This window comes from Erigeron canadensis, chromosome 9 (genome assembly GCF_010389155.1).
Source record: "Erigeron canadensis isolate Cc75 chromosome 9, C_canadensis_v1, whole genome shotgun sequence".
NCBI classification, from domain to species: Eukaryota; Viridiplantae; Streptophyta; class Magnoliopsida; order Asterales; family Asteraceae; genus Erigeron; species Erigeron canadensis.
Window position 1 is genome coordinate 25,599,935 of NC_057769.1, and position 15,773 is coordinate 25,615,707.

At 35.2% G+C, this 15,773-nt stretch overlaps 2 protein-coding genes across 2 annotated transcripts; both read left to right on the forward strand.

Moving 5' to 3' along the window:
- The first annotated feature begins 127 nt into the window (after nt 1-127).
- Nucleotides 128-6,366, forward strand: LOC122582467 (eukaryotic translation initiation factor 3 subunit B-like). The gene is made up of 11 exons (XM_043754861.1): nt 128-234; nt 1,099-1,339; nt 1,446-1,592; nt 2,337-2,465; nt 2,549-2,677; nt 2,771-2,854; nt 2,936-3,060; nt 3,154-3,352; nt 3,501-4,021; nt 4,929-5,037; nt 5,589-6,366. The coding sequence occupies exons 1-11, from the start codon at nt 128-130 to the stop codon at nt 5,922-5,924; spliced, it is 2,127 nt and encodes a 708-aa protein (XP_043610796.1). The 3' UTR covers nt 5,925-6,366.
- Nucleotides 6,367-9,876: 3,510 nt separating this feature from the next.
- Nucleotides 9,877-15,320, forward strand: LOC122581098 (eukaryotic translation initiation factor 3 subunit B-like). The gene is made up of 11 exons (XM_043753246.1): nt 9,877-10,096; nt 10,380-10,617; nt 10,724-10,870; nt 11,566-11,694; nt 11,780-11,908; nt 12,011-12,094; nt 12,177-12,301; nt 12,395-12,593; nt 12,743-13,263; nt 14,128-14,236; nt 14,786-15,320. The coding sequence occupies exons 1-11, from the start codon at nt 9,987-9,989 to the stop codon at nt 15,119-15,121; spliced, it is 2,127 nt and encodes a 708-aa protein (XP_043609181.1). The 5' UTR covers nt 9,877-9,986; the 3' UTR covers nt 15,122-15,320.
- Nucleotides 15,321-15,773: the final 453 nt, after the last annotated feature.

Consider the following 15,773-nt stretch of genomic DNA (forward strand, 5'->3'; position numbering starts at 1 on the left):
AATAAACAACTATCGAAATTTTCGTAATCTCTACACTGCAGCAGCTTCTTCTCCTCCTCCCCATCAAAAACGCTAGTTTTTTCTGCTTGAATAAATTCCCAAAAAAAGAAAAAAAACCTACAGAATCATGGTTGACGTCATGTCGATGGAAGCTGCTCGTTTAAACATCGATCTGTCTTCAGTTGATTGGGATTCCATTCAACTGCCTCCCGGTGAAGATTTTGGCATCAAAAGGTATATTTTTTTATATCTAGTTATATTTTGTATCAAAAAAGAATAGATAATATATATATATATATGTGTCGCGTAAGATGTTTATACGGATATGAAAAAAGAACAGTAGCTGATGCTTTATGTGTATGTACGTGAGTGTGTGTATTTTTTTTTTACTTTCTGAGTTGGGGTTTTTGTTGTGAGTTGTATTTTAGTATATACAGTATATATGTATGTATGCATTTGGTTGTGAGCATATTTGTGTAAATCTTGGTTTTAAGCGCTAGGCAAAAGCCTTAGGCGCAGGGTGTACTTTTGGGCCTTTTTTGTGAGCCTAGGCGCTAAAAAGTGTGAGCTTTTTGTCCACAAGAGGATTTTTTTAATAAACATAACTATTTTTTTTTTCTTACCTCGTCTTTCTCAACAAGATTGATCTCTCCTTTCTTTTTCCTCAACAAGAACAATAATCTTTTGAAAATTTTTTTATAAATACCAAATTTGATCAAAGCTGGACTTAAACGAGTATCTTACTGATGTTGTTTTGGTATTTTATATGTTATAAATACTATATAAATAATTTATAAAATTTCTTCATAAGTGTGCGCCTTGCGTACGAAAAGCTCCCCGCTTTTGCGCTTCCGAAATGGGCCCTATTGCTTTTGTGCGCCTATCCCTTTTAAAACCAAGGAGTATATATATACATGTGTTAATGGAGTATATAGTTGCTTAGGGGTGTTGTAGTTGAATGTGTATGTATATATTTATATATACATGATATTTCATATGACCAAGTGTGAATCTTGTTTCTACCTAAAAAAGAGAAGAGTGTGATTATGTTGTATTTTAATCAGAAACTTAGATGTGTTTTGTGTGTTTGTATTTTAGTGACGATGAGGATCTTAAGGAGGAGGATTCACTGGAATTCGATGCTGGATTTGGAAGTATAATTATTGTGGATAACTTGCCAGTCGTGCCTAAAGAGAAATTTGAGAAGTTTGAAGGCGGTGTGGTACGTAATATCTACAGTCAGATTGGTGTAATAAAAGAAAATGGTCTTTGGATGCCTGTTGAAGAAGACACTGGCAAAACCCGGGGCTATTGTTTCATTGAGTACAACACCCCTCAGGTACCCTGGTCTTCTTTCTCGTTGCTAGGATTTGTTGTGCTTGTTTCTAACCAATCTGTGAATAGTTTCAATATTCTTAACATTCTGTGGTTGTGCTTTGCTGTAGGAAGCTGAGCTTGCTAAGGAGAAGACCAATGGATACAAGCTAGGCAGAGCTCACATCTTTGCTGTCAATATGTTTGACGAAATCGATAAATTCATGAATGTACCAGATGAGTGGGCCCCTCCAGAAATTAAGCCTTATGTACCAGGGGTAAGTATTTGGGTTAGCTTATAACTTTATGCCTTGAATATCATGTCCTATTTTCCAAGTTTTTGTTGCTTTTCTGATTTTAAATGCTCTTTATGAAATACCTGTACTCGAATACTTCCTTTTAGCAACTTTTTAGAACTAGGTAAATGTTGTTTGACCGTAATTACTTTAAGTTGCAAATTATATGTTCAGATTTTGAATAATACGTTTAATAACATTCAAGAAAAATCATTTTTAAGCATGCTGTTCATGGAGTTTCAGTGGTAATTCATGTATTTTTATTGCAAAATAGCATGTATGCGAAGTTTTGAGTTTGGAGTTTTTGCATGGTTTTGAAATATATTGTTGCTATGTATCTCTGGTAGAGTATGTTGAAGTTTTAAGCTGGTTACTTTTCATCTTCTGATAAAGTATGTTAAAGTTAGGAGTGAGTTCTTATGGTATGAGAAGTGTATGATTGCCGCTACATAAAAAATTTGAATTGTGTAGCATAGTTTTCAGTATAGTTATACCTCTATAATTCTGGATTTAAAAGCTGCTACGTTTCTACTTAAGTTCACTGACTTCAAAATCATTTGGTGTATCTTTGCACACATCATTCTGGAATTATTGAAGCGTATGACATAAAGTCAATGTTATTGAAAAGTTTTGGGTTATTCTTGTTTATTTATATTTGGGTGATATGTGAAGTATATATATTATCAATATCAGGTTATTTACAAAAGTTTTGGGTTATAAATGCAGGAAAATCTGCAACAGTGGCTTACTGATGAGAAAGGCAGAGACCAGTTTGTTATTCGTGCTGGATCTGACATAGAGGTCCTTTGGAATGATGCGAGACAAGTGAAGGCTGACCCCGTTTATAAGCGCCCTGTAAATAAATTCTTTTCCTAACATTTGTAGTTTTTTTAGGTGAATAAATGTTACTTATATTGCAATTCATTTTCTTTCTGCAGTTTTGGACAGAGAGTTTTGTCCAGTGGTCTCCATTGGGGACCTACTTGGCCACAGTTCATAGGCAGGGTGCTGCTGTATGGGGAGGTGCTGCTACATTTAATCGTCTGATGCGCTATGCACATCCACAGGTTGTGTATTGTTTGTTATTATTTTGTTTATTTTTTCTGATACATTACTGGGTCTATGGCATTAAATGTTAAAATTTTGTTGCTTTACGATAGGTTAAACTAATTGATTTTTCTCCCGGTGAGAAATATCTGGTTACATATAGCAGCCATGAGCCAAGCAACCCGCGAGATACTCATGTAAGAAAGTCTAATGTTTTGTCAGTTCTGTATATTCGTGGCAATTCTTCCCAGTTAACCGTGTAATGTTCTCATGTTCAGAGGGTAGTGCTCAACATATTTGATGTAAGAACTGGAAAAGTAATGAGAGATTTTAGGGGAAGTGCTGATGAGTATGCAGTTGGTGGAGCTGGTGGTTTCACTGGGGTATCTTGGCCTGTTTTCAGGTGATTTGTTACAACTAGAATTTCATTCATGGTATTTTACTATTATTTATCTTGGCTTTGTCTTTGAATGTGGCCACTATTGGACTTTTGTAGATGGGGTGGCGGCAGGGAGGACAAGTACTTTGCGCGAATGGGCAAAAATGTTATTTCAGTTTATGAGACAGAGACCTTCAGTCTTATTGACAAGAAGTCCATTAAAGTTGAGAATGTTATGGACTTCAGCTGGTCTCCGACTGATCCTATTTTTGCAATTTTTGTTCCTGAACTTGGTGGCGGAAATCAACCTGCTAGAGTAAGTTCAAATGTATTATTTAACCTGTATAACAAATCACATTTGCAACATTTGTGTTGAATCAGTAATATAAAGGAACTAATAAACTTTTTTAGAAGTTTCAAACATTAGTATTCTTAGAATAATGCTTTACTTATATGTCTTGTAGGTGAGTCTTTTCCAAATCCCAAGCAAAGAAGAGCTGAGACAGAAAAATCTTTTTTCTGTCAGTGACTGCAAAATGTATTGGCAAAGCAGTGGAGAGTACCTTGCAGTTAAAGTTGACCGTTACACAAAAACCAAGAAAAGCACATATACCGGCTTTGAGCTTTTCAGAATTAAAGAGCGTGACATTCCTATCGAGGTTTTTGAACTTGATAACAAGAATGACAAGGTCATCTCATTTGCTTGGGAGCCAAAGGGACATAGGTTTGCAGTTATTCATGGTGATAATCCACGTCCAGATGTTAGTTTCTATTCTGTGAAGGGTGGGAAGGTGGCAAAGCTCACAACTCTCAAGCAAAAGCAAGCAAACGCTCTCTATTGGTCTCCGGATGGCCGTTTTGTTATTCTGGCTGGATTGAAGGGATTTAATGGACAGTTGGAATTCTATAGTGTGGACGAGCTTGAAACTATGGCAACTGCTGAGCATTTCATGGCAACTGACATAGAATGGGATCCTACCGGGAGGTATTTTAAACAAGTTTGATAACATCTTTGCTTATTAAAATACTTTTTAATGGGTAAATATTGAATGCATGTTTTAAGCCAATTTTTTTCATGCAATATGGAACTCGTTCCCGCCTATAATAGCAGTCGGTTTGTTCTATAATACGGGGTTCGGGAAGAGATGTTATACGTGGCAAAGTGGGCGGGTAGGGTCGTAAGAACTGGTCCTTTTTTAATCAGGTTACTTTTAGGTATGGGTCCCGTCTGCCCAACTTGAAACACTGTTTATCCAATGTTAGTTTAACTTATGATCATGGAACTAGAAAATCTTGAATGACAATCTATTTTTCAGACAACCAAGTCAAAGAGGTTTTATGCTTTATAAAACACACTGGGCATCTTTTGTATCGCTTGACCTTTTTATACTACGTTGAATATAGCAGCGTTGTAGGGGTTAGCGGGCCTCAGGCAAAATAGCGGTACCTCTATTATCGGTGCCATTTTACCAATATCAGTTGGTGTTATAGCGGCCCAAATTGCGGTTGTATAGCTTATTTTTGGCCCAAACTCAAATACAACATAATAAACACTAATTTTTGCAAGTATTAACACTAGTGTTTCACATATTGACACTTTTATGCTTGACTTTTGATTTGTTATTAGATATATGTATAAGTTAGTGTATATCAGTATCTTACCGCTATCTCACCGATATCTCAAGTATCGCTTCATGACCGATATATGGTTCTGGACTGTGTGAAGATAAAACAGTACCCCAATCAGCCATGCATGAACAAATTCGTCGAATTATAGACCTTTAGAAATATAGAGCTTAGCCCCAGTACAGTTAGAATAAATGACTGGTTTCGTGTGAAAACATGTCTGTTGCCTTAGTAGATTAATTTTCTTTTGCCGTTTCTGTGAATAGGTTTGTTGCAACATCAGTCACCTCAGTGGATCAAATGGAAAATGGATTCCAGATATGGTCTTTCAATGGCAAGCAACTCTACCGAATTCTAAAGGATCATTTCTTCCAGGTACTCTGGCAAATTTTACATTAATTAGTTAGTTCTGCAAGTTCAGATCAGTTCATAAGCTGTCACACCTTCAGGATTAGTGCTTTCTTGGCTTATGTACAGAGTTCCTGAGCTCCAGTAAGATGGAGATATGTATTTCTATTTCTTGAAGTCGTTTTTTCGGTTGCGTTTTCTCATTTAAAGTTTGTTCCCATCATAGATACAGTGGAAACAATGTATATAAGCAACAATCTTTTACTGATTTACAGATTACAGATTTAAATGTTTAGATACCATGGAAAAATACAGAATTTTAACTCTACACATGGATCTTCATGACATATGAATTCAACCCAAGACCCTGATACAGACTACAGATCAAGACATTAGGAATTAATTTGGGTATAGTGGGTCTATGGTAACGGGTTAAAAGACAATCTGGTAGTGCAAGTCAACATTAGTTCGGTGTTAAAAGTTAAATTATGTGTCAAATATGGTTGCAAAAACATATACTTGTTATAGATATTTAGTTTTATTGTATAAAATCACCAACCACTGATTAATTATTGCAGTTCTTGTGGAGGCCAAGACCACCATCTTTCTTGAGCCCCGAGAAAGAGGAAGAAATCGCAAAGAACCTGAAGAAGTACAGTAAAAAGTATGATGTCCAGGATCAAGATATCTCGGTATTGTTGAGTGAGCAGGATCGAGAAAAGAGGAAGCAGTTGAAGGACGAATGGGAGAGGTGGGTCAACGAATGGATAATATATCGTGGAGATGGGAAGATGGAGAGACAAATGTTGAGAGATGGTGAAGCCAGTGATGTGGAAGAAGAATACGAGGCTAAAGAAGTGGAAGCCGAAGAATTGTTGGACGTATCTGAAGAAATCATCCCAGATGCTGCCTAAAGAGCTTTGGAAGCGCGCTATGTATGACATCAATTTTGCTAGGGAACTATGTTAGTAGTCTACTTGTGACAATTGTGATGAAGATTTCTAAAGGTGACAATACGCCTGGATGGATTCCTGGAAATCTGAACAAGGGTCATTTGGACAACTTTTATTACTTATTAGCTGTTTTGACAAGTGCTGATTTTGTGGTCTACTTGTTAGTGGCAAACTGGTACAAGTAAATCAAGTTTGAAGGGAGAAGTGAAAAACTAGAGGGCTGCCAACATGTTTGATTTGCTAGTCTGATTTGTTTGGATTGATTTTTTGTGTAAAATATATAAAAAATTATTAGTCTTTTTTCCTCATATAACTTAATATGTTGAAATGAACAAGTTTCTGATCTACGATCTTAATTATTTGTCCCCATGATAATAAATCAATTTATGTATTTTATTGTTCTCGAACATTTGCTTAACTGATTCATCATCATGTTTCATGTTTGTGGAGCATAAACGGGTCGGATGTTAAAGATTATCAACCCAACCAAAGAAACCGTATAAAATCGATTAAACCACGGTATTAAATTTTACCATGATAACCCTTTAAAACTAGATTAATACCCGGTCGGTGACCGGGTCAAAAGATAAATTGATATATGAACCGATCGGGTAAAAAGATAAATTGATATATGCATCATACATTGCAAAAAATATTCGTCAAATTATTAGAAAATTTATTGTGAAAGAGAGAGAGAAAAACATATAGTTTAATTGTAAAGATTGTTTTATTGATATTTTTATGAGTCTTATGATATTAATATTTTTTTTTTGGCATGTTTATCGATATATGAAGTTTAATATGATAGATTGAATATAACGTTCAGATAAAATTTTGCACACGTGTAATTTTGGGTGTATCATGTTAAGGTTGTCAATAGTCAATCTAACCCGATACTCAATTTGAAGAAAAACAGTTTTAGGTCAAGTATCTCAACCTGCCAATCCAACAACTTGATTTTTTTTCGAGGTTAATTTGGGTTGGCTCCTTTGGTTGTCTGGTCCACCTAAAGGTGTACAAAAACGGTTTTTTACTCAATTCGACCTGGTTTTTTGGTCAATGAGGCCAAAACCGGATTTGACCCAACCCAACCCGGTTTGATACCGGTTTTTGGTCAAACTTTGACTGGGTATTGACCAGGTTTTACCAATTTTTTTTTACCAAAACTCGTGCCAGATCCGATCTCAACCCGATATAAAAACGAAAACCCAAACCGGTTAGTAACCGTCGGGTTGGGTCAGACCCGGTTGTTGACCAGTTTTGGGTTCAGGTTCGGGTTTCAACCCGGTTTTTTGTACACCTCTAGGTCTACCTCCCAACCTGAAATATTTTTATATTAATCTGTTTATAATTAATACTGATCCGTTTAACAAAAAACCACACATTTGACATTTCAACCCGTCAACCAATTTGTATAGAAAACAACTAATTTGACAAAATTGATCCAATATCAACCCATTTAACTTAATAACCCACAAACCTACAGGTTGACACAAGTTGGGTTTTGGTTGTAATTTATGATATGAAACTTTAGTGGGTCTGATTAAGGTTAAAGATTTATAATCTGTCATCTCAATTGGGGTGGTTCTAACTAACAAACGTATATCATATATAAAACTTTCTATGAATCTTTATGTAGGCTAAAAAAAACTCTTATTGTTAAAAAAAATTTAATTATAAATTTGAGAAAAATTATACACTTATAACTCTTGCATGAACAATAATGGTGGAGTACATAATCCCACTTCTTTTAAACGAACTTTAAAAAATCACATGTTTAAAAATATATAGTAATAATGTTGATAAACTACTATTTCTCATTATGTTTCACAATTGTGTTCTAGTTATATAGACTGCAGTCAATTTACCAACCCAGATATCAATTTGGCTTTTATTATGTTCAAATTAAAAATAAATAAAAACAATTATACTTCGTATTTTTTTAAAATAATTTGTTTGTATCTAGTATTAAGCATCTTCTTTAAATTCCAAATATAATTACTAATATATTTGTTTTATATTTATGAAAAGATTCTTCTTAAATAAATTTTAAATCATTTTCAAAAATAAACTCAACCAATCAAAACACAAGAAAATAAAACCATCAACCAATCAAAAGCTAGAGAATTCAATCTTTTTTCTCTCAGCTCTACCATATATATATATATATATATAATAGATACAATATAAAAATAAAAATATATGATAAAAAGGTAGACCTTTTATCTTAAATTTTACTTTGAATACTTTGTTCTTGTGAACTAGTTTATTGATCAACTTGTTTAAAAGTTTGCCAAAGGTTTTGAAGTTAGATAAAAATTAATGCGAGCTTATGGTCTAGTAATTCAAAAGGAAGTGGAAGACTTTATTCTTATATATAAAATATAGGGAAAACTGCACAAAATAGAAAGCAACTTTGGTCCAATTCACGCAATTAGCAGTGACCTTTAAAACTTGTCGATATTAGAAACGACCTTTCAAAAATTACTCAATATAGCAATATTTTACCCCGTCAGCATGTGACATGGCATTTTTGGTGACATGACAATTCACCTCCTCTCCACCAAATCCAATTACATTCGCTGTCAAAGAATACATACAATATTCGCTGTCAAATAATTCATATGTATTTACAAATAACAATCAACCTTTCACGGCTTATGAACGTGTGTATAATTTTTATGTATCAAGTTAGGGGCCAATGCGTGTTAAGGGTTGGCCACTGCCCAACCAATAATTTATAGATGAATCTATGTATTGAATGGGGATTGAGATTCTCTAAAGTTAATATCAACTTTATAGGTAAAGTTGATGGACGTGGACCATTGGATTAAAATAAATGGTTAAGATTAAAAAATCATTTTTGAATCTTAACCTTTGATTTTAATTCAATGGTGGAGATGATTCTAACTGTACTTATAAAGTTACTATAACTTTAGGGAATATCATTATTAAGATAACCAATCAACGTAAAAACAGTTTGGTCAACCCAATCATCCAAAGAACACTTTTTTTTCTCTTTTTGAATCGAAATACTCGTAACTAAATAGATTAAGTTGTTTAGAGGAGTAAATACTACCTTTGGTAAACTCAAGGTAAATATATGCAGTGGCCTAGTTAGTATTGTATGTTTGATGAGACAGAACGAATTTTTTTGATACTAGTAAGAATAAACTAAAAGAGGTAAAATCATTGTGTGGTGAAAATGCAGACCGATATATGTGGTGAATATACCAATGAGTGTCGGAATTCCACTAATCAGTATCGGATACTTTATTGAATCACATATTGTGCAAGTTATTCAAGACATCAATGTCTCTTGACATCGACACTTAACCCTCCCAGAACGGGTTCTTAGCGTCTCACAATGTTTTTTGGTATGTAGCTACAACTTTGTATTGGAATTCTTAGCTACAACTTTGTGTTTTGATAGTTAATGAGTGTTGTGACTAAAACAAACCAAAGCTACCTATTTATACAAGTTTTAAGATGGTAAAATGCTAAAAAAAAATAAAAAAATCTAAAACAGCCATAATGATCAACGGCGGATAATAAATTACGGGACCAAAACCGGTTACAAGACCCGGTTATTCTAACAAGTTTAAGAATACTCGGTTTGTACCGGACTCTAACGAATAGCTTGAGAATCGGTTTCTAACCGGTCGGATATAGAAAAACAATATTCGACCGGTTTCGGACAGGTTATTTTGCCTCAGTAGAACATTCTAGTCAGGATATCACTATTTACTTACCTAGTGAAAGACCTAACTGGAAATTTGGGCCGTGGGCATGGTTGTTATAGTAACAAACTACATTTGAAGCCCAATTCATGCTAGGCTTGAGCCCATAATTACAAAGGGCTCATATAAAAATAAACAACTTATTTATCGAGACAAAAATTATCGTGAGACTACTCGATCTCTACACAATTGCAGCAGCTTCTTTCTCCTCCTTACAAAACCCTAATTTTTTCTGCTTGAATAAAATTCCCAAAAAAAGGAAAATAAAATAAAATACAGAATCATGGCTGACGTGGACGTTAGGTCCGAAGCTGCTCGTTTAAACATCGATCTGTCTTCAGTTGATTGGGATTCCATTCAACTGCCTCCCGGTGAAGATTTTGGCATCAAAAGGTATATTTATATATATATATATTTTGTATCAAAAAAGAATAGATAATATATATATATATATGTGTGTGTGTGTGTGTGTGTGTGTTTTTTCTGAATTGGGGTTTTTGTTGTGAGTTGTATTTTAGTGTATATATATGTATATATTTGTGTATATATATACATGTGTTAATGCAGTATGTATTCCATTACGACCAAGAGTGAATCTTGTTTTCACCTGGAAAAGAGAAGAGTGTGATTTGGCCGTATGAAACTTAGCTCTGCGTTTTGTGTGTTTGTATTTTAGTGATGATGATGATCTTAAGGAGGAGGATTCACTGGAATTCGATGCTGGGTTCGGGAGTATTATTATTGTGGATAACTTGCCGGTCGTGCCTAGAGAGAAATTTGAGAAGCTTGAAGGCGTGGTACGTAAAATTTACAGTCAGATTGGTGTAATAAAGGAAAATGGTCTTTGGATGCCAGTTGATGAAGACACTGGCAAAACCCGGGGCTATTGTTTCATCGAGTACAACACCCCCCAGGTATCCTGGTCAAGTTTCACGTTGCTAGCATTTGTTGTGCTTGTTTGTAACCAATCTGTGAATATTTTCAACATTTTCAATATTCCGTGGTTGTGGCTTGCTGTAGGAAGCTGAGCTTGCTAAGGAGAAGACCAATGGATACAAGCTAGACAGAGCTCATATTTTTGCTGTCAATATGTTTGATGAAATCGATAAATTCATGAACGTACCAGATGAGTGGGCGCCTCCAGAAATTAAGCCTTATGTACCAGGGGTAAGTATTTGGGTTAGCTTATAACTTTGAGCCTTGAATATCATGTCCTATTTTCCATGTTTTTGTTACTTATCTGATTTTAAATGCTCTTTGTGATATATTTTTACTTGAATACTTCCTATTAGAAACGTTTTAAAACCAGGTAAATGTTATATGAGCATAATTACTATAAATTGCAAAGTACATGTTCAAGGTTTGAATAAAAGGCATATAACATTCAAGAAACGTCATTTTTAAACGTTCTGTCCATGGAGTTTCAGTTGTAATTCATGTATTTTTATTGCAAAATAGCTTGTATGCGAAGTTTTAAGCTTGAAGTTTTTGCATGGTATTGAAATATATTGTTGCTATGTATCTCTGATATTGTTAAAGTTAGGAGTGAGTTCGCATGGTAAGAAAAATGTACTATTGCTGCTACATCGAAAATTTGAATTGTGTAGCATACTTTTCAGTATAAGTTTACCTCTATAATTCTGGATCTAAATGCTGCTATGTTTCTACTTAAGTTCGCTGACTTCACAAATCATTAGGTGTCTCTTTGCATACATCTTTTTGGAGTTATTGAAGCATATGACACAATTCAATGTTATTGAAAAGTTTTGGGTTATTCTTATTTACTTTTTTGGGTGAAATGTGAAGTATATATGTATTATCCATATCAGGCTATTTACAAAAGTTTTGGGTTATTAATGCAGGAGAATCTGCAACAGTGGCTCACTGACGAGAAAGGCAGAGACCAGTTTGTCATTCGTGCTGGATCTGACACAGAGGTCCTTTGGAATGATGCGAGACAAGTGAAGGCTGATCCTGTTTACAAGCGCCCTGTAAATAAAATTTTTTTTCTACCATTTCTCGTTTTCTTTAGGTGAATAAATGTTACTTATTTTGCATTTCATTTTCTTTCTGCAGTTTTGGACAGAAAGTTTTGTGCAGTGGTCTCCATTGGGGACCTACTTGGCCACAGTTCATCGACAGGGTGCTGCTGTATGGGGAGGTGCTTCTACATTTAATCGTCTCATGCGCTATGCACATCCACAGGTTGTGTATTGTTATGTGTTACTCGTATTATTTTGTTCATTTTTTCAGATATGTTACTGGGTCTATGGCATAAAATGTTCGAATTTTGTTGCTTTACCATAGGTTAAATTAATTGATTTCTCTCCCGGTGAAAAATATCTGGTTACCTATAGCAGCCATGAGCCAAGCAACCCGCGTGATACTCATGTAAGAAAACCTGATATTTTGTCCAGTTTTATATATTCGTGGCAATCTTTCCCAGTTAACTGTGTAATGTGCTCATGTTCAGAGGGTAGTGCTCAACATATTTGATGTAAGAACTGGGAAAGTAATGAGAGATTTTAGGGGAAGTGCTGATGAGTTTGCGATCGGAGGGACTGGTGGTTTTACTGGGGTATCGTGGCCTGTTTTCAGGTGATGTGTTACAATTAGAATTACATTCTTGGTGTTTTATTATTATTTATCTTGGATTTATTTTTGAATGTGGGCATTCTTGGGCTATTCTAGATGGGGTGGCGGTAAAGGGGACCAGTACTTTGCTCGAATGGGCAAAAATGTTATTTCAGTTTATGAGACAGAGACTTTCAGTCTTATTGACAAGAAGTCCATTAAAGTTGAGAATGTCATGGACTTCAGCTGGTCTCCAACTGATCCTATTTTTGCAATTTTTGTTCCTGAACTTGGTGGCGGAAATCAACCTGCAAGAGTAAGTTCAAATGTATTATTTAACCTGTATAACAAATCATCATTTGCAACATTTGTGTTGAATCAGTGATATAAAGGAACTATAAAATTTTTTAGAAGTTTCAAACATTAGTATTCTTGGATTAATGCGTCTCCTTATATGACTTATAGGTGAGTCTTTTCCAAATCCCTAGCAAAGAAGAGCTGAGACAGAAAAATCTGTTTTCTGTCAGTGACTGCAAAATGTATTGGCAAAGCAGTGGAGAGTACCTTGCAGTTAAAGTTGACAGATACACAAAAACCAAAAAAAGCACATATACCGGCTTTGAGCTATTCAGAATCAAAGAGCGTGACATTCCTATCGAGGTTTTTGAACTTGATAACAAGAATGACAAGGTAATCGCATTTGCTTGGGAGCCAAAGGGCCATAGGTTCGCAGTTATTCATGGTGATAATCCGCGTCCAGATGTTAGTTTTTATTCGGTGAAGGGGGGAAAGGTGGCGAAGCTCACAACTCTCAAGCAAAAGCAAGCAAACGCTCTGTATTGGTCACCTGGTGGGCGTTTTATTATTCTGGCTGGATTGAAGGGATTTAATGGACAGTTGGAATTCTATAATGTGGACGAGCTTGAAACTATGGCGACTGCTGAGCATTTCATGGCAACAGACATAGAATGGGATCCTACCGGGAGGTATATTAAACAAGTTTGATAACATCTTTGCTTATTAAAATATTTTTTAGTGGGTAAATATTGAATGAATGTTTTAAGCCACATTTTTTCATGCAATATGGAACTCGATCCCGCCTATAATAGCAGTCGGCTTGTTCTATAACATGGGGTTCGGGAAGAGATGTTATACGTGGCAAAGTGGGCGGGTAGGGTCGTAAAAACTGGTCCTTTCCTAATCAGGTAATTTTTATGGGTCCCGTCTGCCCATCTTGAAACACTGTTTGTCCAATGATAGTTTAAATTATGATCATGGAACTAGAAAATCTTGAATGACAATCTATTTTTCAGACAACCAAGTCAAAGAAGTTTTATGCTTTATAAAACAAACTGGGCATCTTTTGTCTACTATGTTATACATAGCAGCGTTATAGGGGTTAGCGGGCCTCAGGCAAAATAGCGGCACCTTATTATCGGCGCCATTTTACCATTATCTATGGGTGCTATAGCGGTTGTATAGCTTTTTTTGGGTCCAAACTCAAATACAACATAATAAACACTAACTTTTGCAAGTATTAACACTAATGTTTCACATATTGACACTTTTAAGCTTGACTTTTGATAGGTTATTAGATATATGTACTAGTTAGTGTATATCAGTTTCTTATATGGTTCTCAAATATCGCTTCTTGACCGATATATGGTTCTGGACTGTGTGAAGATAAAACATTACCCCAATCAGCCATGCATGAATAAATTCGCCGAATTAGAGACCTTTTAGAATTATAGAGCTTAGCCCCAGTACAGTTAAGAATAATGTCTTGTTTTGTGTGAAAATATGTCTGCTGCCTTAGTAGATTAATTTTCTTTTGCCGTTTCTGTGAATAGGTATGTTGCAACTTCAGTAACCTCAGTGCATGAAATGGAAAATGGATTCCAGATATGGTCATTCAATGGCAAGCAACTCTACCGAATTCTAAAGGATCATTTCTTCCAGGTACTCTGGCAAATTTTACATTAATTAGTTACTTTTGCAAGTTCATATCAGTTCATAAGCTGTCACAACTTCATGATTAGTGCTTTCTTGGCTTAAGAACAGAGTCCCTGAGCTCTAGTTAGATGGAGATATGTATTTTTATTGCTGGTAGTTTTTTCGGTTGCGTTCTCTCATTTAAAATTTCTTCCCATTATAGATACAGTGGAAACCATGTATATAAACATCAATCTTTTACTCATTTAGAGATTACAGATTTAAATATCTAGATACCGTGGAAAAATACAGAATTTTAACTGTACACATGGATCTTCATGACATATAAATTCAACCCAAGAACCTGATACAGACTACAGATCAAGACATTAGGAAGTAATTTAAGGTGGTATAATCAATGGGTCTATGGTAAAGGGTTAAAAGACAATCTGGTAGTGCAAGTCAACATTAGTTCGGTGTTAAATTATGTGTCAAATATGGTTGCAAAATGATATACTTGCTATAGATATCTAGTTTTATTGTATAAAATCACTGATTACTGATTGATAATTGCAGTTCTTGTGGAGGCCAAGACCACCATCTTTTTTGAGCCCCGAGAAAGAGGAAGAAATTGCAAAGAACCTGAAGAAGTACAGTAAAAAGTATGATGTCCAGGATCAAGATATCTCAGTATTGTTGAGTGAGCAGGATCGGGAAAAGAGGAAGCAGTTGAAGGACGAATGGGAGAGGTGGGTCAATGAATGGAAGAAATATCATGAGGAAGAGAAAATGGAGAGAGAAATGCTGAGAGATGGCGAAGCCAGTGATGTAGAAGAGGAATACGAGGCTAAAGAAGTCGAAGTTGAAGAATTGTTGGATGTATCTGAAGAAGTCATTCCGGATGCTGCCTAAATTAGAAAGTTTTGTAGGTGCTATTTGCCAAATGTGTTGCATTTCCAGTCTCATACCTGTATTTTGTTTTTTTTTTTAATATCTGATTTTCCTGCTGCCGTCGGTTTTGTTAAATGACAAATGCACGAATATGTTGACATTTGGTCCTAGTTTTTCAAATTTGAAGTTATGGTTGCAATGACATAAAACTTCTTGGTTATCCTTTTGAGATTTGAAGAATTCTTTTTTTCAGCGCTCATTCAACATGTTCCAATACCAAATGTAAAGCAACTCTCCCTCCTAAAAGATTTAATAAGCAGTTAAAATTTTTGTCAATCTTATATTACATTGTTCAGTGCTCATGTCTACCCATGCCAATGGTGTTTTGGACAAAGAAGTAGACCCCCCTTCAGGCATGTTGGGCATGTAATGCCTTCCTAAGTGAATCTCCCTTGCTAAGTTCTTGTTGATCAATGTAATCCAAAGAACTAGTTTTTCATTGACTATAACTTCCCCAAAACAGAATTGGTGTATTGAAACTCAAGGCTAACGAATCACGAGGGAGTGAAGACATGATTGATTGGACTTGTTTGAATTGGTTGATTGATTTTCTGGACAAGAATTCTAGATATAATTTGTTCAGAAAAAAATGATAATCCGAACTAGTAGAAGA

Excerpts from the sequence above, each read along its gene's own strand:
- LOC122582467 (XM_043754861.1), top strand. The coding sequence starts at position 128 with ATGGTTGACGTCATGTCGATGGAAGCTGCTCGTTTAAACATCGATCTG. Across the intron at positions 2,466-2,548 it reads ACCCCGTTTATAAGCGCCCT|TTTTGGACAGAGAGTTTTGT; the intron begins GTAAATAAATTC and ends TTCTTTCTGCAG. Across the intron at positions 4,022-4,928 it reads GAATGGGATCCTACCGGGAG|GTTTGTTGCAACATCAGTCA; the intron begins GTATTTTAAACA and ends TTCTGTGAATAG.
- LOC122581098 (XM_043753246.1), top strand. The coding sequence starts at position 9,987 with ATGGCTGACGTGGACGTTAGGTCCGAAGCTGCTCGTTTAAACATCGAT. Across the intron at positions 10,097-10,379 it reads GAAGATTTTGGCATCAAAAG|TGATGATGATGATCTTAAGG; the intron begins GTATATTTATAT and ends TTTGTATTTTAG. Across the intron at positions 12,302-12,394 it reads GTATCGTGGCCTGTTTTCAG|ATGGGGTGGCGGTAAAGGGG; the intron begins GTGATGTGTTAC and ends GGGCTATTCTAG.